At 43.4% G+C, this 22,515-nt stretch overlaps 1 protein-coding gene across 4 annotated transcripts in view; it reads left to right on the top strand.

Moving 5' to 3' along the window:
- The first annotated feature begins 2,438 nt into the window (after positions 1 to 2,438).
- GLB1L2 (galactosidase beta 1 like 2) overlaps positions 2,439 to 22,515 on the top strand; it is a 73,177-nt gene continuing 53,100 nt past the window's right edge. The window contains exons 1-8 of one of the 4 annotated variants that reach the window (XM_061550867.1): positions 2,439 to 2,557; positions 9,243 to 9,461; positions 15,186 to 15,254; positions 16,723 to 16,818; positions 18,067 to 18,175; positions 19,433 to 19,525; positions 20,081 to 20,162; positions 21,658 to 21,722. In XM_061550867.1, coding sequence (XP_061406851.1) covers positions 9,271 to 9,461; positions 15,186 to 15,254; positions 16,723 to 16,818; positions 18,067 to 18,175; positions 19,433 to 19,525; positions 20,081 to 20,162; positions 21,658 to 21,722 — 705 coding nt within the window. In that variant the 5' untranslated portion in view covers positions 2,439 to 2,557; positions 9,243 to 9,270. Of the gene's footprint in view, positions 2,558 to 3,238; positions 3,972 to 6,850; positions 7,028 to 9,242; positions 9,462 to 15,185; positions 15,255 to 16,722; positions 16,819 to 18,066; positions 18,176 to 19,432; positions 19,526 to 20,080; positions 20,163 to 21,657; positions 21,723 to 22,515 lie in introns of those variants that run through there. The other 3 variants (XM_061550865.1, XM_061550868.1, XM_061550866.1) reach the window with 3 other exon arrangements.

Below are 22,515 nucleotides of genomic sequence, written 5' to 3'. Positions count from 1 at the left end.
ATTGCCAGAAAGGGTAAAACCCATTCTTGGTTCATAATTTGATACTGGCAAAACAGGTCCCATTTTGTAGCTGCTCACCCCGAGCCATGTGTAGTGTCAGCGGAGCGGGAGACAAGGTTCTTGAAGAGGCACCTTCTTTATTCAATACTTTCAGGTCCACAGGTTCATCCTCGCTTCTCCCGAGTCGTCTAGCCGAGCCTTAACACAACCCTGACCGTGTTACACCGACGGCGCTGACCAAGACAGCCAAGAGCTATCCGGCCGACGGCAGCGACGAAGGCGGCGAAGACGACAGCGATGACAAGACGTGTCCACTTCCCAGAACCGGCAGCCACGAGCTCTTCGCTGCTTTTATGCTACCCGGTGCGGCCTGGCTCTGCCCTGGCCGCGCCTCCCTTCTCGAACCCACTTGCGGGTGTCAGGGGCTTCTAGACGGGGTCTTCTATGACCCTTGCCCCAGTTCTTCCGCCCTTCTGACACACCCGTGTATATGCTCACCGGTGTGTGTGTACTGCTCGTCCACTGGAGTTGCCGTTACTGGACAACAGACGGCGCTATTACACTACAAATGCTCTGATAGTGCATTGTCCTTGTACTGCTCGCCTTTTGGTGCTCTCTGGTCTGCCACTGGTAGTGATGTAGTGGTTTCACTGAGACACACACTTGTTCTTGGAGGCAACACGTTTATTTAACAACCCCAACAAGGTAACTCCCTAAACGCACAACGTAGCTAACAAGACCCCAACGGGGTCACTACATAACGTACAACACAGTTAACTCTGTGCTCTGGTCCACTACCTAACCATACAACGGGATACTACATAGCGGTAACCACCACGGGGTAACTATATAACCGGACTAGGTCCGTTAACAGTTTGCTCCACGACTAACAAGCCCCGAAGCCCGGAGACCGAAGAGACGTAGACGGCGGTTGATTCCCAGAAGACAGCCCAGATCGCTCTCGGGACTCGTCTCTTATGCTCCTCAGCGTGGCCTGGCTCCGCCCTCGGCCACGACCCCCTTCTCAATCTTATCAGAAGAACGAGGACCCGACACCACGTGTCCCATTACCTCTTCTGTACGGTCACGTGCCCTCTCGTGTACACCCAGACCAGGGGTCGGCAACCTACGGCTCCGGAGCCGCATGCGGCTCTTTACGGGCTGCTTCTTGACGATATGTACGTATGTACAGTATGTACTCAGATGCATTGCGGCTCTTGAAATACTGAATTTTGTACCGAATTGGAAAGAAATGGCTCTTCTTGTTATTTTGGTTGCCGACCCCTGACCCAGATTATTATGTCCTCCCATGCGCCCCTCTCTGCATTCACCAGAGCCATATCCCTCATGGACTCTACTTGGTGCCCCAGCAGCACACGCCGCTGACAGAGAGGGCCATTTACACCCGGGTTCTCCTTGGAACTGCAACTGGCGCCACGCGTCGTCACGACAGTGAGACTCGACCCTACAGAAGGCTTGTCTCTGGTGTATGCCAATAAGTTTCAAAGACAATGAAAATATATAATCAGAGCATGTTTTGTGTTTTGCATGTTCACCACACGTATGTGTGGTTAATGCAAACTTGATTCCTTGCAAAAGGTTTCGAATTGATGTTTGAACATCCTAATACCCGTTTTACTGCCAGAAAGGTTAACATCTATTATTACTTATTCATACTTTGATACTAGCAAAAAGGTAACCCATTTTGTAGCAACTCACCCCGAGCTGTAAATACCCTGGTAGTGCATTGTCCTTGGACTGCTCGCCTTTTGGCATTCTCTGCTCTGACACTAACGAGACTTGGCCAGGCCAATCAGTAATAAGTATAACCCGTAAAAACAAAGTTTTTCACTATAAATCCTTTATATGCGTGGCGGCTAGAGTCCTCTCGTCCTCTGGCTTGAGATGGCTGCCACCTATGGGTCAGGTGATTGTCTGCCAGTATTAAGCAATTGGTAATTAAATATTTAATTTGTTTTCCCTAAACAGTGTAAAATTTGGAGAAAAAAAATTCACGAACATTGTCTCGCACAACGAGTCTGTGTGCAAAATGTCAGCTCGATTGGATCACGGGAAGTGGATTAAAAAAACGACCGAAAGATTTGCACGGTCGTAAGCAAGCAAGCAAACACGCAAGCATGCAAGCAAGCAATCAAACTTAATATAAAGGATTACATTTTTTTTATATATCGTCAGTGCATGCGTTTTGCGTGTTCACCACAAGGCGCTGTGCGTGGTGAATGCAGTTCCAGTGACTCGATTCCTTGCGGAAGAAGTCACCGGTTTTTTTGTTGTTGTTGCCTCTCGGTTTCTCCTCGCACCGGAATCACTCGCAGAGTGGGTGGGACGGCGTCGTCGTCGTGAAAACGATTCGGGGCGGCGATAGGGAAACAAAACAGAGCCTCAGCTATCGCGCCGAAGGGGGTGTGAGCTGGCCAAACCAGTCCGAGCACGTTTTATATATATAGAATCCACACACACACACTACAAACAATTGAATAATCATCTCTCTCGAAACACACGCAAGAGAAAGTCGTGTGTCACACAGTTCCGCACTGTATGTAAACCACACACTGCACACACTGCACAGACACATATATATGCAGTACTTGCATCTTACGTTTAAACTACACACTGTCGCAACGTACGCACAACGTACAAGTTCTACATTGTTGTACGGTACATAGGGGCTGTGATCGGCACTGCACGAACACCGAGGGTAGCCAGCACACTTAGTACATACCAGCTCACACACACACCACTGCATTGTAAGCGAGAGTGAATATCGATATGTTTAGCGCATATTTGTAGACACTTTATCGAACGTGTGTGTACGCGCGCTATACGCAGCACACAATTTCGCCGAACCGCACTGAACGTAGCTTAACACACCGAATGTGAATACACAAACACACGACTGACATAGTTCTAGGCCATGCACGCTGCATTCACTCCCTGACTGTTAAAAGCACCGGCAGGTGATCTCAGGTGGAAGCAACACGCGAGACGTGGCACGCCGTGCACGTGCAACAGACGTGACCACGATGGGCCCCAAACCCACGACCCCACCGTCGATGGCGATGCAAAACAAAAGCTGTGTACACAGCGGGGCAGGGTGGCGACTTCACTGGTGACAGCACGCACACTAAGCCACGCTGCATAGAGACTGCTTATTGTTATCATTGCACACGGTGCACACACACACACCCCCCCTACATCGACACACCACTGCGTCACACCTGTGCAAGTCAGCTGTTCGTAAACTTCCCTGCAGTGGCGTGTCGCTTTTCAGTGTACCACCACCATCATCATCGTATGTTCTAGTTTATCACTCTCGTTCTTGTTTCATCTCCCGAGCCGCGACGAACAGGTTGAGAACTTGGGACAGAAAGTTTGTGCTTGATAGAGAAAGTTGGGGGGGAAATCCAGATAAGATCCAGAAATTTGTGCTTGATTGAGAGAGTGGGGGGGGGGAATCCAGAAAAGATCTAGAAAGTTGGTCCTTGATTGAGAAAGTTGGGGAAAATTCAGAAAATATCCAGAAAGTTTGTGCTTGATTGAGAAAGTTGGGGGAAATCCAGAAAATATCCAGAAAGTTTGTGCTTGATAGAGAAAGTTGGGGAAAAATCCAGAAAATATCCAGAAAGTTTGTGCATGCTGAGACCAACCCCTCACCCCCCCCAAAAACAACTTTGGACCGAATGAGTTCCATTGCCATTGCTCCGTGAAGTTTTAGTGAAGTCCATTGACGTTATAAGCTAAGCGCCACACGGCCATAGATAGCCACCCACGTGCGTTGTTGTGAGTTTCCGCGTTTGGCTCACGTTTGCCGTGCCGCAAATACAGCGACAGAGAGGTGCAGGTGGGTGGATTACAACCATGGCAAGCGTCACCATGCGAAAGTCGCAGAAGAACCGCGTTTACTGTTTACTGATCGTGCTGTTTGTTTTGGTGATCATCTACATGCTCAGGTGAGTCGCGTGCAGGTGAGAGTGTGTGTGTGTGTGCACAGATGATTGAGTTTATGCGTGCAGGTCAGTGTGTGTCTTAAGTTCAGGTGAGTGTGCGTCTCAGTGCAGAGGAGTGTGTGTGCAAGTGAGTGTATGTGCACAGGTGAACGTGTGCAGGTGATTGCGTCGAAATGTGCTGGTCAGTGAGTTTGTGTTTAGGTGAGTGTGCAATTGAGTTTCTAAGTGCAGGTGAGTGTGTCTTGAGTGTACAGGTGAGTTTGTGTCTTGAGTGTACAGGTGAGTTTGTGTGCGAGTGTGTGCAGGTGTCTTGTGTACAGATGAGTTTGTGTCTTGAGTGTACAGGTGAGTTTGTGTGCGAGTGTGTGCAGGTGAGTGAGTGTGCAATGTAGGTAATTGCGCGTCGAGCTTCAACGTTTAGGTATGTGCACACTGTAGGTGAAGTTGCATGGAGGCAGGGCGTGTAAACTGGTGAGTGGACAGATGTGAATGCACAGGTGAGAGTGTGCGTAGGTGAGTGTACACGCGTGACGATTATCAGAACCGGACACGAGCCTCTCTTATGTCAACTCAGCTCATGAGTGCCTGGTGCGGTGTGTAGTAAACATCGCCATTGGGGAGACAAAGGCGGCCGGGCGTGGTTCTGATCACACACCCCCTCGTGTCCCGGCCGTCATAGGCGCTCGCTAACAGCGTTTGCCCCGAAAGTATGTTAGGGCTATACGGGGGAATCTGTGTCTTTCAGATATCTCTGCAAGTGAGTGTGTGTGGAGGTGCAGAGATGGGTGCGTCTTTGAAGAGGTGTATTTTCACAGGTGTGTGTATGTGGATTCCAGGTGAGCGTACCAATTCAGTGGTGGAGGTTAGGTTAGGTGTGTGTTAGCGAGGTGTATGTATGTGAGCTGTATGTCGACTGTTTGTTGTATGCGCTTTGCAGTTGAGTGTTCAGGTATATTTAAAAACGTGTGACTACCGTAATCGAATTATTGCACAGTACAATGCCATACTTAAGAAAATCATTTAAATATTGTTACAGGATATATCTAAAAGACATGTATATGAAAAAAAAGTACAGTGTGGTTTAAGTCTACAGGACTGTATTTTAATTTAACCAGAGTATTACTTGAACATCCACTCCAGAGATATTGCAAGGTTCAGTCCTTATTGGTTGTTGAGTCAGGACATTACATGGAAATGTAGAATTTCTACTCCACTGCCATGACGGTCAAATAAGATGTGCTCTGCCACCAAAGCGGTGCACTCCGACTTAATCTGACTGCCATGACTGCCACTGGTTTAATCACACCGCAATATCTTGTCTTGGATCAGACTTGGTGGTGGATGTGGCACGTGCCACTCTGCTAAGGGGGCTCTTAGGCACTGCAAGTTGGGTCTGCTTGGCATATGGACTTGCAGTCCAGCCCGACCACTGCTGTCTCTGCTTCAGCCGGCATTTAATTTGTACATAATACAAGTACATGTCCCAGCCCTGTGCTGCTGTTTATGTAAATCGTTATTGTTCAGCTCAAGAGTTGTATTTAATGGGTGGCTCTAGGCGCTGAATGAAGCACAACAGTATTTTATTGTGCCTGTTTTGGAGAATTGAGCCAGCAACATTGCATTAAATCGTGGCACAGATGCCAGGCTCCCACATAAGCTCACAACCACCTTTTAATGATCCCTGATGTTCGTCCTCTACATCACCACGGTTGAGAAGAGTTATACTGTAATAAATGAACAATGGCCTATTTTGCCACATAGACATGACAGAAAATGTACAGTATTCATTAGTTGAATACTGTATTAAGGTTATTTGTGCTGAATCGGCCTGTCCGGTAGTGCTTATGCGAAGCATTTTGCCGAAAATGTTGGTCCGCTTCGTTCAACTCAGCAAAATTTGCATAAAAGGTCTGGTTCTGCTGATGAGACTCGAAACCAGACCAGAATTTTCCCGCTTAAATTATTCTGGAAAACATTGCTTTAAACTGCCCATAGGCAAAAAACATAGCACGGTTGGCCACGTGCTGCAAGAAGTTCAACATACAGTACATACATTAGTTAGAATACACGTTTTTCCACTGGTGAGAAAGTACCTCCTTTTAACTACATCATTTGGAATCACAAAAGGTTACTTTACATGCTAAGACATTTATTAGAATGCTGCACAGTATTTTATAGGCTTGTCAACATATTTCATTGTTGTACGCAATTATGTGCTTGCTTCCACTTTGGCCTGGCAAGTAATATGTTCGTTTTAAGTGGTTAGCTTGTTCAGTTTTTAACTCTGCGACCAACGTTCGATTCCCAGCCTTGGATAACTTCAGTATCAGAACTGGACATGCCCTCTACCCCTTTGCCAACTCGCACTGACCTGCGCAGTGAAGTATGGTAAAAAAAAAACATAACAGACATGATTAAGGGAATGCCATTCATTGGTGGATCGAGAATGGCTGGAATTACTTTTATGCTGCACTTAGCAGACTCAATACATCTATTACAGTATTTTTTCCAGTAACTGAAATGACCTTTTCCCTATACTGTACCATAGAGTGCATTGCTGATAAATACAATTTGAAACAGTTTTTCTGACCACTTATTCAACCTTTATGGCTGGGTACAGCCAAATTAAATAAAGGCCAATTTTACTACGTGGAATATTTCTGCAGTCTACATACAATATTGCACTGTTCTTATTGACTTATATGAACCCACTAAACTCCCAGCACTGAACGCTATTGCAATACCGAATCCTGCACATTCGCAACAAAGGTATTCATTGACAGCTTGCGTGAAGGAGCAAAGCTTGTTAACATATTGTTGAATCGGCAACATTGCACAACCCTTGTGGGTTTTGGGCCAAAGTGCATTGCTATAAACGTAGAAAACCTTACGTTTGACCTTTGAGTTCTCCCTCCAATAATGGGAGAGTGCGTATAGATACTTTGAACCAAGGGATGTGTTACACAGAGTGCAGTACCGTACTTAAGGTGCCAATCAAAGTCCACACAGCCAGTGTCTGTGCGGAATCGGGCACAGAAAAGGCAACGTATTTTTGAGAGGTAAGTGCCAGTCATTAAGCTCTCATTGTCACCAAATAATTCTAGATTTGAAGTTTTCGTGACCTGATGACGGAAGCTTGTGTTGCCTTCGAAACGTGATTTAATTTAGTTATTTTCATTCTTTTTTTGCATCTACGTGACTTTACCGAAAGAACCAAAGAGTATGTCACCAAATAAATGAACTCCATTAGGCTAAATTCAGCCATTTAAACCTTTTTTAAAATTCATTTTCATCGTGTTCACTGTCCGTATTTAGTACTGTACTATATTTTACAACAGGCTCGAAATGCCATATGTTATATGGCGCTGTTAATTATATTCCTGTAATTAGTATAATAATTGTCAGCCATGGTCTCTCCAGTGCTGGATTAAGGCTTCTCCATGCCTTCATGTGGTTCTGGTCCATGTCATAGCAGGTAATATACATCGAATAAACACTTTCCTCTTCGGGCACATTGGTATCTTGCTTTTCATTGTGAAGTTCAGTTTTCCAAAAGCACTCCAACCTGATCTTGCGTGCCTGTTTCATCATTTAGATTATGGTCCACATTGATTAATTTTCCAAGGGTTTCTAAATGTTTCACTGTTTTCCAGTTGTGTCGCTTAAATATATAGTTTGTATCTCTTTTTCTTACTTGTACAGGAACTGTAGGAGGCTTTTGTTTTACCATGTTTATTGAGCCGAAATGAACATCTTTGTTAAGATCTTTGAATTTTCTGTAATTTGTTTCCATTGGTTTGTATAACTGTGTTGTAATTAAAATAGAAGACCTCCGTTTATCTTCATGCATTTATTTCTCAATCCAATTTTCCGAAATTTCATATTAATCTTGCTGTCAACGGCTTTGGCGATAGTGTATTTTTTCATCTGCTCTCTAATGTGTATGGTATGGAATAAACTAGTGAGTGGTCGGTCTCAGGTGAGAGGTGAGAGGTCAGTATGTGATAGCGACAGGTGATTGTGGTGCGATTGCCATGTCACGCAAGTCCATAGAGCGGGTGAGTTGCCCACCGGTGTGTAAGGTACACATCTTTTAACCCCGGTGAAAACGTTTCCAGAACGACATCTGGCACTAAACTAGAAAGTCTTGGCAGCACAAGCGTCATCTCCAATGGAGGCAAGATATATGAATCCACTAGATAAGAAACAAATTTTGTTCACATCGTCGTTCTAACTGGTTTTTATATAATAAAATAAATAGTGTACTTGATTTAGATGTTATTTTAAAGGAGGGATACTTTATTTCAGCTGACCCATTGATTTTGCGGACTCTTTATACTCATTCAAATTGGTAAAGCAAAGACTGTCATTGTTAAGTCACTCAGATCTACCTTTTCTATTTGAACAGAATTGTGATGTAAAAAAATACACTTACTTGCTCTGTATCTGTTATTTAAATCCAGTGAAAGCACATTATGACGAGTCCTGTATTAACATGAAATAAAAGTGCAAGGATAACTAAGCACAATATGGTGAATTAATTAATTAACCTATTCTGAGCTCTTTGACCATCCCAAAAGTTCTACCCCCTACTGTGCATGCATCTTTTGTGTATCACTCTGTGGTTACTGTATTACATTAACTCATGGCATGTTTGGATTTTAAAATGGACTCTGAAATTGAAAACAAAAGTTATGCAGTTAGCAATTGGCCACACCTGATGTGCTATTAATGTACACACTGCAGGAGACGTGTTTAGTGCAATTTGCTCTTGCCTAGATGCAGTAAAATAAGAACATTCACTTGGTCCAAACTAAAGTCATTTGCAGAAATGCTTTTCCTGTAAAGATGGTGATTGAAAAAAAAATTGCCTAATTTTCACAGAATTCTTAGTAAAGACAATAACATCTGGTAACTTGGCAACATTTGTTTAGTTTGTTGTCCTTCCCCTGCACCTCCGATTATCACGGTTGGCGATATACGGTGAAAGGAACTTCAATATACATACGTACATAACAAGCCTGATGAGACCTGAAAGATCAAAACCAGGCCAGAGTTTGCTTACTTGAACAAATGCTGTTTGACAATAATTGGTCTGGAAAACCAATACGCAGATGTGCTACACTTTATATACATTGAGACAGACCATAGTTCTGCTTATATATGTTTTTTTCTGAATTTTCTACAACAACGCATCATGATTTTTAAACATACCATACTCCCAGCAGGGCATAACCTCAGCTATGCATCTTCACACCCCACCCTGTGCTGCAGAAACCTGCAGAGCGAGGTTCAGTTGGACATGGATGAAGAAATCCTGAAAGCCGACCTCAAAAAGTCAGGCTCACTGAAGACACATGGTCAGGAGTTCACGCTTGACGGAGAGGCGCTGCACATCCTGGGAGGATCGGTGCACTACTTCCGCGTACCCCGGGAGTACTGGCGCGACCGCCTACTCAAGCTAAAGGCGTGCGGCCTCAACACGCTCACCACGTGAGGGCCGGGGCTTGATGCTTCCATGCATCACTCATGATCCAGCACTCGCTCTTTCAGTGTAGCTACTTTCTGGAGGCGTCGGTCACCTACTTAGGACTCTTCTGTCGCTGCTACCGTGGTTACTATTTCTGTGACTTCACTCATGGATTAATTACATTTACTTCCTTTGCTGGTGGTCAGGTGCCTCATCCCCTTTCGATTGCAACTACCATGGTGACTGTTGCCATGAACTTCACTTGTTGATTCCTCCATCCATGGAGGGGGTTTAGGCTACCAGACTTGACTGTTTCATTTCATCCATACTGTGTTCAACCACCACAGTGCAGTTCAAAACACTTATCTTTGTGCTTCTTTAGTTGCATTGCTTAACTTGGGAATTCACGCCCCATCGTTTATTTTATCCAAGTTCCTGTAACATTGTTCAATTTAAGAAACACTAGTGGGAAGTACCCAGCGTTGCCTGGGCGAAAAAGACACACACACATCGACTTACACACACGCAGACATTGACCCACACACACACACATGGACTCACACACATCGACTTACACACACATCGACTTACACACACGCAGACATTGACCCACGCACACAAACACATCGACTTACACACACGCAGACATTGACCCACACACACACACATGGACTCACACACATCGACTTACACACACATCGACTTACACACACACAGACATTGACCCACGCACACAAACACATCGACTTACACACACGCAGACATTGACCCACGCACACAAACACATTGACCCACACACACACACATAGACTCACACACACATCGACTTACACACATGCAGACATTGACCCACGCACACAAACACATCGACCCACACACACACACATGGACTCACACACATAGACTCACACACACATCGACTTACACACACGCAGACATTGACCCACGCACACAAACGCATCGACCCACACACACACACATGGACTCACACACATAGACTCACACACACATCGACTTACACACACGCAGACATTGACCCACGCACACAAACACATCGACCCACACACACACACATGGACTCACACACATAGACTCACACACACATCGACTTACACACACGCAGACATTGACCCACGCACACAAACGCATTGACCCAAACACACACACATGGACTCACACACATAGACTCACACACACATCGACTTACACACACGCAGACATTGACCCACACACACACACATGGACTCACACACATAGACTCACACACACATCGACTTACACACACGCAGACATTGACCCACGCACACAAACGCATTGACCCAAACACACACACATGGACTCACACACATAGACTCACACACACATCGACTTACACACACGCAGACATTGACCCACGCACACAAACGCATTGACCCAAACACACACACATGGATTCACACACATAGACTCACACACACATCGACTTACACACACGCAGACATTGACCCACGCACACAAACACATTGACCCACACACACACACATGGACTCACACACATAGACTCACACACACATCGACTTACACACACGCAGACATTGACCCACGCACACAAACACATTGACCCACACACACACACATGGACTCACACACATAGACTCACACACACATCGACTTACACACACACAGACATTGACCCACGCACACAAACACATCGACCCACACACACACACATGGACTCACACACATAGACTCACACACACATCGACTTACACACACGCAGACATTGACCCACGCACACAAACGCATTGACCCAAACACACACACATGGACTCACACACATAGACTCACACACACATCGACTTACACACACGCAGACATTGACCCACGCACACAAACGCATTGACCCAAACACACACACATGGACTCACACACATAGACTCACACACACATCGACTTACACACACGCAGACATTGACCCACGCACACAAACACATTGACCCACACACACACACATGGACTCACACACATAGACTCACACACACATCGACTTACACACACACAGACATTGACCCACGCACACAAACACATCGACCCACACACACACACATGGACTCACACACATAGACTCACACACACATCGACTTACACACACGCAGACATTGACCCACGCACACAAACACATTGACCCACACACACACACATGGACTCACACACATAGACTCACACACACACATCGACTTACACACACGCAGACATTGACCCACGCACACAAACACATCGACCCACACACACACACATGGACTCACACACATAGACTCACACACACATCGACCTACACACACTTCAAGTTCATGTATTAGGTATAGCCCTGTGAGCCATTCGGCTCCGGTGCAACCGCAACAAACAAAAAACAAAAACATGAACAAGAAAACATCTTAAAGTTACTATGTGCAAACAGAAAAGACAGCAAAATATTGCAGAAAAAGCACAGTAAACCAACACTGTGTGCAAAAATCCCAGTGGGATGCAAGTCAAACAACAACAACCACAAGACAACTTAGATTAAGGCCATCAGTCTAACTCTGTACTACAACAAACAAATATGGCCAAACCAAAAAACTTTTCGAAAATCACCAAAATAAAGCCATAAAAGCAATTAAACAGTGATCATAGGAACTGTGACCGAATTTTCACAATAAACGACGTTAACAACATGTACTACCAAACTCTGCAGCCATAGCTGGCTGCATGAGTCACTCCACAACAGCAGGAGCATCAGTCGGAGTTTCAACATTTTTCAATGCACCTTTAAGATCAGAACACTAATTCAAAACACAGATCATACTTTGCAGCGATCATCCGGAGCAAAACATTGTATTTTAGGCCACTGAATTGCAGTGGCAGCTAGGGGTGTACAATGGACTTACACACACACACACACATATTGACTGACACACACACATGGACTTACACACACACATGGACCCACGCACACATCGACTTACACACACGTGCATCGACTCACACACGCACCTCAACCGTTGGGAAAGAACCATCTGAGGACCCAATCAAAACCATCACCTTGCCATAAATAGCAGGGGTCACCAAAAAGATCTCCAAAATCATGAACAAATACAGGATCCAGGTTCGATTTAACACAGTACATAAAATTTGTGATCTGATCTCATCTATGAAGGATGTGATCCCTGACATGCAATACCCGGCGTCTACGGCAGTCGTTACATTGGGGAAACTAAGCGACATGTCTCGGACCGTGTTCGTGAACATAAGGCAGATCTGAAACACGGCAGGACCAATACCTTGGCCGTGGCTAATCATTGTTTTAATGCGGTGGGCTCACACGAAATGTATTTCTCTAAGACGAAGGTACTTTGCAAACCCACTGGCTACCAACAAAGATTTGTTCATGAAGCCATCCACATGTTCAGACACAGACACAACTTCAATCGAGAAGATGGGTATAAACTGAACAATCATTGGAAGGACGTTATCAACCAGTTTAAGTCATAACTGGCTGTGATGTTCCCATCCTACCACCTTCCGATGTTAGTTGTTATTTTCGGCTCTCTGATTTCACATTAACAGGTAAAATTTCCTACACTAACACAGCCACCTCGCTCGCCGAGCTCGACGTTGCTGCTCTGCGATCTTTCATCAACATGCTCATCTCTCACATTAACACGCTAATCTCTCACATTAGCATAGCCACCTCCGCGCCCTCGTCGTGGAGGCCGCTCTCCTATCTTACATTAACATGCTAATTTCTCACATTAACATCACTAGCCCCGCCCACTTTGTTTATGACCCTTGGGCTACACCCATTTTAACCCTTTAAAACAGTCTGCCTAAGCAGCTTAGTTCATTCACCTCATAATTTCTGTCAGAATACTTAGGTAGGGCACCTCAAATCCAGACAGCCAAAATCATCAATATTGTCCCACGCTACTTTATCTTGCTCAAGCCTAGCGCAGTTCTGAGGGATTAAATGTGTAAGTACAGTACAGTCAATAAGTAACACGCAGTGAATCACTCTTTACAGAAGTATTGTTAGGCAGGCATCGTCTTATGGGACAGCCCTTGACATTGTGATGTTTTGCTGAATGTGGGAGTTGCATAAGAACATTTTTGTTTCATAATGACACGAGTCTGAGAACGTGCAATTGATTAGTCTGTAATTCTTACAAAAGCAAACATTTTCTAAGCAATACACTGATAGATATATGCGGTTTTAGTATGTATTAAATTATTGCAAGTTAATTTCTTGATTTATATTGTGGTGTATCAGTGGCCCACTGGTGAGCACGCTGCATAATTAACCTGAGAACCTGAGTTTGATTTCTGGTCAAGGCTAATGTCAGTGGTTTGTGATATGAACCAGTGCTGGGCGCCGCCTTTGCCAACTGGAACTCACTCGTGTGGTGAAGTATGGTCAAAGAATCCACACAACAGACATGGCGTGGGGAAGCGGTCATCCAGCAGTGGACTGTTAAAGGCCTATACACATTGACATGTAGATGTAAAAATAATGTGAAACTGTAAATGTTGCACTGTATTGCTTAAAATGTGTGTGTAATGTTCAAATGAATCGACTTCAGTAGATGGCAGTCTGGCCACATGCTTGTGGCTACATGTGCTATTTAGAGCTGTGCAGGCTATGATGTTGATTTTAAAATACACAATATACAAAATGAGATGTTCACAAATTTATGCTGCATGAGATGAGAATTTTGCATAAAATTCAGTATAATCTTGGTACATATGTCATGTATTCCTGCATATAAGGAATATCGAGGAAATTATTAGAATAAAAGTATTGCTGTAAATGCATTATTTCGTTGTACCAATTATGCTCAAACAAGGGGTTGTGTTGGGAAATCATCATGAAATAACATAGTCATGATTCTTTTGCAAATGTAACAGTGGACATATAGTGCGCATTTTACACACCCACGTATAAACCAACACACATCTACCACACCCACCACACCACAGTCCATTTGGCACGTGGCACACATGCACACGTAGACTTCCGCACACAAGCACATGACAGTATATCCTGAGGACATTTTGCCCACTTTAACGCATACACATGTGCACACACACGTATACGTGCGCTCACCCGTATACGTCTTCTCACAAGCGCTCACATGGACAAGACAGATCCCTATTATAGCCTTAACAGACTTTTGGGGCAAGTGCTAATATCGATCACCAGTGAAGGCCGGAACGGCGCATGAGGGGGTGGTGTGGCAAGCACCATATTCGGCCCCACCTTTTGTCTCCCCAGTGCTGATATTTTACACACTGCACAATTTGGCTAGCCATCGAACAAACACGATCACTGCATTGTGCGCTTTCGGAAGCGCTTCTGCGGCCCTCTGGAACGAACTTCCTTCCGATATTAGGAAGCCACTTCGAGCTATGCACTTTTAAATCTAGATTTAAAACTAATTTCTTTAAAACTGCTTTTTGTGTTGAGTTTGTTGTCCATTCCCCACACCTTCGATTAGCACGGTTGGCTATGTACGGCGTGCAAGAAGTTAAACATACGTACATACAACGTACCGATTTAAGGCTTAGTTGACCTCGGTGGAGACCCACGATATTCACGCATTTTGGTTGTGAGCAGGAATCAAACTCGGATAGCTGTGTTTGTTGTGCAATGCGCTAATCACTACACTACCATTTCCCATACACACCCCTGTACACTTACACATGCATATCTCTCCCTCCATGTCTGCACACAGATATGTGGCGTGGAACCTGCATGAGCCGCAGCGGGGAGTGTTTGACTTCAGCGGGTCTCTGGATATTGGGTACTGTCACAGTGAATGCATTACCCAACTGCTACTCATTTATTTATGTGTTTAATGTTTATTATGCATTTATTCACTTTAGTATGCCACAGTAAAGGGCTGCCTCGTTCACATGTTCAAATCCCCAGTCGATGTGCTCCTCTCTTCTTTTGGAGCATTTTTTGTAGCTTAACCTGCCTGGGTAGAGAACATAGCAAATATGAACATTAAAGGAAAAGTATAAAAGAATACGAACATTTATAAAGCATGGAGATGCAATCACAGTAGACTATGATGATCCCATGGTGCATATAACGCGTCTGATTTTAAATGTTGATAAGATTGTTAGAAATTTGCTTTATAGCTATCTACCCACATATCCACCTACCCAACTGGTTACCTCCCTATCCACAGCCACATTTTTAACTATAAAGCTATGCAAAGAAAACCACTCGTGAATGTGTATACACAATGCTAATTGAGTCATTGAAAGGTTTAAATGTGTGCAGTATATGTCTATGATGTGAAATGGGTCAAATGTTGGCTGCTTTGGAAAAATGTATGAATTTATAATGCCTAGACTTATGAATTCATTATCTTGAAACCTTTGCACGTTTACCTCACACTTTGTGCTGCAGGACGTAGCCTGCTGTGTACAAATACATCACACTCGGGGAGGATTATCCATTAGAAGTTCGAGTCAAAAGAACAGGGAATGTGGGTGTTAAAGTCTACACACTACCCATAGTGATGTGCAACAAACTATGCTTGACTAAGCTCCGTGCTGTGTTGAAGTGTATTCATCTCACCGCGACTTATTTTGTCTAGAGTAGACGGCTGTCTGTTGGTTGCACTCAGATGAACTAAAACGTACAGCTTCAATTGAATCTAGTGTGTATTTTTTCACTAAGTTCATGTTCTAAACTAACCCCGATAACTTGTTTATTTAATGTGAATGGTTTTCACAGCCAATACAATTCATCTGCATCTGCTAAATTTGGCTGTTACGATTCTTCAACTCATCAGTGAGCTGAAATTATAATAATTGGCGCGTAACACGCTTGCACACATGACAATTCATGTGACTGAGTCCGGTGGTGATGGGGCTTCATGACGCAGATTTGGTCATGCCACTAAATGGTCTAACCCAAAAATCGATCTTTCTATTTCCTAAAAAGAAACTGTATTTTTTGTACAAGCTCAACATTCCTTGTTTTCAATTCCACGAGTTTAATTCCATCAGCCACCCAGTAATTATTCTGGTGCTTCATACATGTCTGCTATAGCTGTTAAGTGGATGTTAAAGACCCTGTGATATTCTTCACAGAAGTAAGCTTGTGTGTGCTCTTGAGATAAAGCACATCTGAAATGTTATATTTCCTTCAAGTAAAAATACATTACTCTCACAATTAGGTAGCGTGTTTTACAAGTTATAGTTGCTCTTTGCATGTTTGATTAAACACTCGTCAATGTTTGTAAATGTTTTAAGGGCATTTATTCAGCTGGCTAAAGAGTTGGACTTGCATGTGATCCTGAGGCCTGGACCGTACATCTGCGCCGAGTGGGATCTGGGAGGTTTGCCAAGGTAATTCACATATCAGCCGCACACACACACTCACACCCCGTTGTTTAGCTTGACAGACTGTTGAGGCAAGTGCTAAGAGTAAATATCCATTCAGATCCGTGAGGTAAGTCCTCACTTCACGCGTGTTCACACAACGCGCTTTCGCTATCACGTGTTCCTTCCGTTTGGGGAACACTTTTCGCACAACGCACCTGTTATAATGCAGATCACGCACTGTTGTAACGCGGTTTCTGAGCAGTCGACAACGAACTGCTTTCTTGAGCTGCGCGACTGAGCGGTATGTTACAGTATGCGGAATGATACAGTAACACGGCGGTGTACCCTCACTTGTGCCAACATCTTACTGTGTGGGCGTACATCGTATCTCGCCCAACTTGATTGTTACATTAATTATGGGGAAATTGTTTTCGCTCAACACGTTTTTCGCTTCACGCAGCACGTTTCAGGAACGCATCTACCACGTTAAATGAGGACTTCCTGTACAATACATGTAGAATAGTGTGGCTAGTGCTGATTTTAATGTATCACACCTCCTATCTGTTTAGGCGGTCAACCAAGGGTATTTCCAATCCAGGCTTGGAAGACACAAACTCAGGCACAAATTGTACCGTGCATAGATTGTTTGTGTATGTGCTAACATCAAGCACATATTCAAACCAGCGCAGCACCTGACGATATCATGTAATGATCGTTGCGTTTAGCGTAAGCGTTGGACATTCCAGATTTCTATATCGGGGACAGACAGCTCAAAAGACAACCAAAGTTGACTTTCCACAGAGTGGGATTTATCTTCTTGGTTCTTTCGGTAAAGTCACGTAGAAGGGAAATAATAAAATAATAAAAATAAAACATAATAAAATACAATTCTCACGACGTTTCGGCCACAACGCAAGCAGCCGTCCTCAGGTGAAGAACAGGTCTGTCGGAAAGACAGACGCTGTCTTTCCGACAGACCTGTTTAATTTTTATAATTTTATTATTTCCCTTCTACGTGACTTTACCGAAAGAACCAAGAAGATGAATCCCTGCAGTCACGAAAGCTTTAAATCGAGAGTGGGATTTAGTTTTATATTGGTGGAGGGCTGAACAGCCAAATTGGCTTCTGACTGGGATGTGGGAATTTGAACTCGCATCCTTCCAATTTACACACTTACAAAGCTAAACTGGTTTTCAGGCAGTGGTTTGAAAGAACAGTGATGGTTACTAATTTAACACCGATATATTTGTTTCTTCTTTGTTGTGTTACAGCTGGCTTCTGGCAGACCCAGATATGAAATTACGGACAACTTATTCAGGATTTATAGATGCAGTCGATAACTTTTTTGAGAAGCTCATGCCAAGTGTGGCTCCTCTACAAGTGAGTGATGTTTGTAAACTGCTTAACAGTAACACTATAAATCCTGCGTTTCAATTATGCTTTGTTTTTGAAAGGGCGTCTTTCATGCTGGGGCATCTCAGAACTGCAATAAGTGACTTATGTCACTTTTCATCTAAAAAATGTTGAAAGCACACCACCAATGGCAGTTGTCCCTGTGTGGCACAAGGTGTCTTTGGCACCTGGTCTGCAAGCGGGCATCAATCTGCCCGGATGGGGCGATGATTGCTGCTGTGTGTTATTCCGATTGAATTATTTTAAATAAATGCACTTCATCATCTTTTCGGCTGTGTTTAGATTTGGGGGAGTGGTAGTGTCGCGGTTAGCACGCTGCGCTACAAACCTGGCGACCCGAGTTCGATTCCCGCTCATGGTCTACACCAGTGACGATTATCTGATCAAGTCCTGGTTCTCACCTAGGTCGACTCAGCCTCAAATGAGTACCTGGTGCGGTGTGTAAAAACATCGCCAATGGGAAGACAAAGGCGGTCGGGCGTGGTGTTGGCCACACACCCCCTTGTGTGCCGTGCCGGCCTTCATAGGTGATGGCGAACAGCATTTGCCCCAACGCTGTTAAGGCTATTCAGGGGGATCTTTGCCTTTGTTTAAGTTAGAATTGTGGAGCATGTGCATTGGTTGGAAATGTTTTTAGAAGATTAAAATTCTGGCAAGAGTTATATTACTTGCGATGATTATTTTTAATACAGTGGATAGTCATAATAATTAGATTGTTATTTAAACTGAAGACAATTTTTTCAGTAGGTACTTGTACCATTATTATTAAATGCAAGAACCATTGGAAAACGTCATTGAAGAGCCTGCAAACTTGGGCCTGGGAATTAATGTGAGCAAAACCCAGGTCATGTCCAGACGTACGCTCAACAATTAAGAGATGTCTGACAGGGACACAATTGGAACCTCGGATAGCGTTTGATTGTGAGCCAAATTAAACCATTGAAATAAAGAGGATGAGATAATGCATTCATAAGTGTGCACATAATGGTCTCCTGTTTCAAGTATTGTTTCATGTATTACTTTACAGCATGATGAAATTTTTGATCGTGCAGAACAACTTTTATGGTCTCTCCTGCAAGCATGCCAAATATTAGACTGCTTAGCTATGTTTATCCACTCTCTCCTTGCATGTTTATATAAGCAGTTCATATCGTTTAGATGGCTAGTTTACATGCACGTGTATCCGTAACCTAATGGTGTTTTGTTCTTCTTTAATGTTTGCAGTACACTTACGGTGGCCCCATCATTGCAGTGCAAGTGGAGAATGAGTATGGAGCTTATGCCAAGGACACTGGCTACATGGAATCCGTAAAGCAGGTAAACAGCCACAGCAAATATGCAGCCATGGCGGCTGCTGATAAAGTGACAGCCAATGTGGGTATCAAGATGCACAACGACACTAACAGCAATGAGTGCAGCAGCAGCAGATGTTAAAGATGTTTGTTAAAATATTTTTTTTTTTATTAAATCTACTCATAACTGGACACAACAAAAACAATCTCACAAAACCAATTTGCCATACACAGCAACATCTACAGCAATAATCTTAGCATGTTCAGTATTCGGCCTAAGGTAGGGAACTGCCTTGATGTAATGGTTAGCACACTGGCACTTGCCGTACAGAAGTTGCCAGTTGGTTTCCATCTCCCTGCGTGGCAATTATTTTAAAAATGGTGCATTCATTTCCTAAAATTCTACTTTTGTATTCTGTATTTAACCAGGGAATTAAATAACCCCATTGAGATCATGAAACATTTCCTCTTTTGCAAGGGTTACCTGGAATATGTTACTGGTTACCAGTTACCTTTAACTACCCTAATACTAACCACATGTGTCCCAACTTTATGGGCTGTTTTGTGAATGTGTTTGCAGGTTTTGCTGAAACATGGGATCATCGAGTTCCTGATGACATCGGACAACAAAGATGGGCTAAGCCAAGGAGCACTGGATGGAGGTACTTATATATCTACACCTACATATACGTTGTTGTAACTGTTCACGTACATTTATTTATTGATTTATTTATTCCACTAGTTGGCACTGGCAGGATTCGGAACTCCCAGGTCGGGTTCAGGGCTGCCAATGAAGTTGAGCTCCATCCCACAAGACAATGCTGACTTACGTAACGTACAGATATTAATATGCTCGAGATGCTGGTATAAAGAATCATCGTACAATTCCATAGACCTTCTTCTTGGTTCTTTCGGTAAAGTTACGTAGAATGGAAATAATAAAATAATAAAAATAAAACATAATAAAATAATTCTCACGACGTTTCGGCCACAACGCAAGCAGCCGTCCTCAGGTGAAGAACAGGTCTGTCGAGACGACAGAGTCTGAATGACACACTCCAGGCTTGGAGCGACTATTTAAGCTGGGATGGAGGGGGGAAGGGCGCCTTGACAATAATTTGCATATCAAGAGGAATTTAGCATATTTATGGGAAATGCAGATATGCGATTAGTACTGCTTGTGAAATGCGTAGGAGGTTTGGCGGGGGGTTTAAAGTCATTATGCCCGTGCATTATGCAGGATTAGTAGCATCAAAGGGAGGGGATAGGGGTAACATTAATAAAGGGAAGGGATGTTAATAGTATGTAGCTGCAGTAATTAAACCACCACGTAAACAACTAAAGAATAAACTACATAGTATCATCAGTATACTAAATATACTTTCCAATAAGCTGAGCTACTAACAGTAAGTAATACATTACAATTCTATGTCGCAAAAAATATAATATGCTTGCTTCCAGCAAGAAGATGAATCCCTGCAGTCACGAAAGCTTTAAATCGAAATTCCATAGACCTGTTAGTAAATACAGTACATCCTTTGGTAAATAAATTCGTCTGGCACAACGGGATATGCTTCTGTAATTGCCATATGTTAATTTAGAACATGTACGTTTATTCTAACACAATTGGCAAACACTGGAGAGGCAAACTGAGTCGCCCTCTTTGGGCAGTGGGTTCTGTATCATTTGGGTTGGTTGTGATTGTGTGTGGCTCAGCTGGTACACGAAATGCGATCTTTGCTGGAACATGTATTGTCAAATACCGCCAGCCAGGATGACTATTTTCTTTTGCATTTATATGGAACACATTGATGCAGGTGTGGTTATTAAATGCTAGAATTGTAAAAAGTCAGTGCCCGAATGCTCAAGTAAGTAATTTTGGAATTAATCATGCTTTTTACTCAAAACGTTTAACACAGGGTTCATTATAAATGCATCATCAGTCATTTTCAATGTGCCATATGTTATTTTCCTATAAATACCTGCAGTATTCGCATCTGGTAGGGGGGTGCTACATTTGTTATGAGTTAGAGAGTGGTGGCTTTGCCAATCATTAATGTAAATGTGAATCAATTCAGTGGCATGTGCCCAAATTTCGCCATTATATATACACACACACAGTCACAACAACAAAAACTTTTGATAACTGTGTTTCAGCTCTGTCAACTATGAATTTCAAGCATTTTCAAAGGAGCTACTTTGAGCATCTTGATTCAGTTCAGGTTGGTATCGTCCTCGAAGTTTGTCAATTAACAAACAATATTTTGTTTATTCTGTTATTGGTTATCATCAAATAACATCTTGTATAATTTCCCGATAGACCCACACATTTGTAATACTCTTACCGCATCTGTATGCAGCTCTGTAAAACTTCATTTATGCCACATCTGTTTTGATGTACCATGCTCAATTTGATCCCTTCAGCATGTTCTCTCTTTTGGCCACTGATCTGTCAATACCTTTGACCATTTTGACCTTTTTTACTGAGCAGTATAAATACAATTTAATGCAAAGAGTGTCTGGGATGTCTGGTATTTTGATGCGTTGTTTTACATTTTGTACATTTGTTTTCATGTGCAGCATTCCAGTGAAATGTTTTTGTCGCTTATAACTCCAGTTCTACCGTATTTTCTTTGTTGATCACCTTGCGTGTTGTTTAGAAACATGTTTTACCTGTACTTTCCATCATCATCATCATGTACTTTAAATCATCAATAAGCAAATACTATTATAATTGAGGAAAAAATATACAGGACTATCGTCATTTTGGGGAATGGCCCTTCTACATCGTCCATGCAAAGGACTGACAGAATCATACAGGTGTGTGTTTGGGGAGTGGTTAGTGTAGTGGTACAGGTAGGAACAACAGTTCCACACTGCCCACCAGGGTTTATTTGTCTGTCGTGCATAGCCCCTCCCAAACATGTACGCTGCCGGATTGGTTGAAGTGCGTCACGTGACCGCGAGCTTTCTGTCGCGCACGAATGCGCTGTCCAACCAAGTTCCTACCTGCCC

The sequence above is a fragment of the Lethenteron reissneri genome, chromosome 13 (assembly GCF_015708825.2).
Source record: "Lethenteron reissneri isolate LAM-NWPU_2019-01 chromosome 13, ASM1570882v1, whole genome shotgun sequence".
In the NCBI taxonomy this organism is placed as follows: domain Eukaryota; kingdom Metazoa; phylum Chordata; class Hyperoartia; order Petromyzontiformes; family Petromyzontidae; genus Lethenteron; species Lethenteron reissneri.
This window is presented reverse-complemented; position numbering and strand designations above follow the sequence as displayed.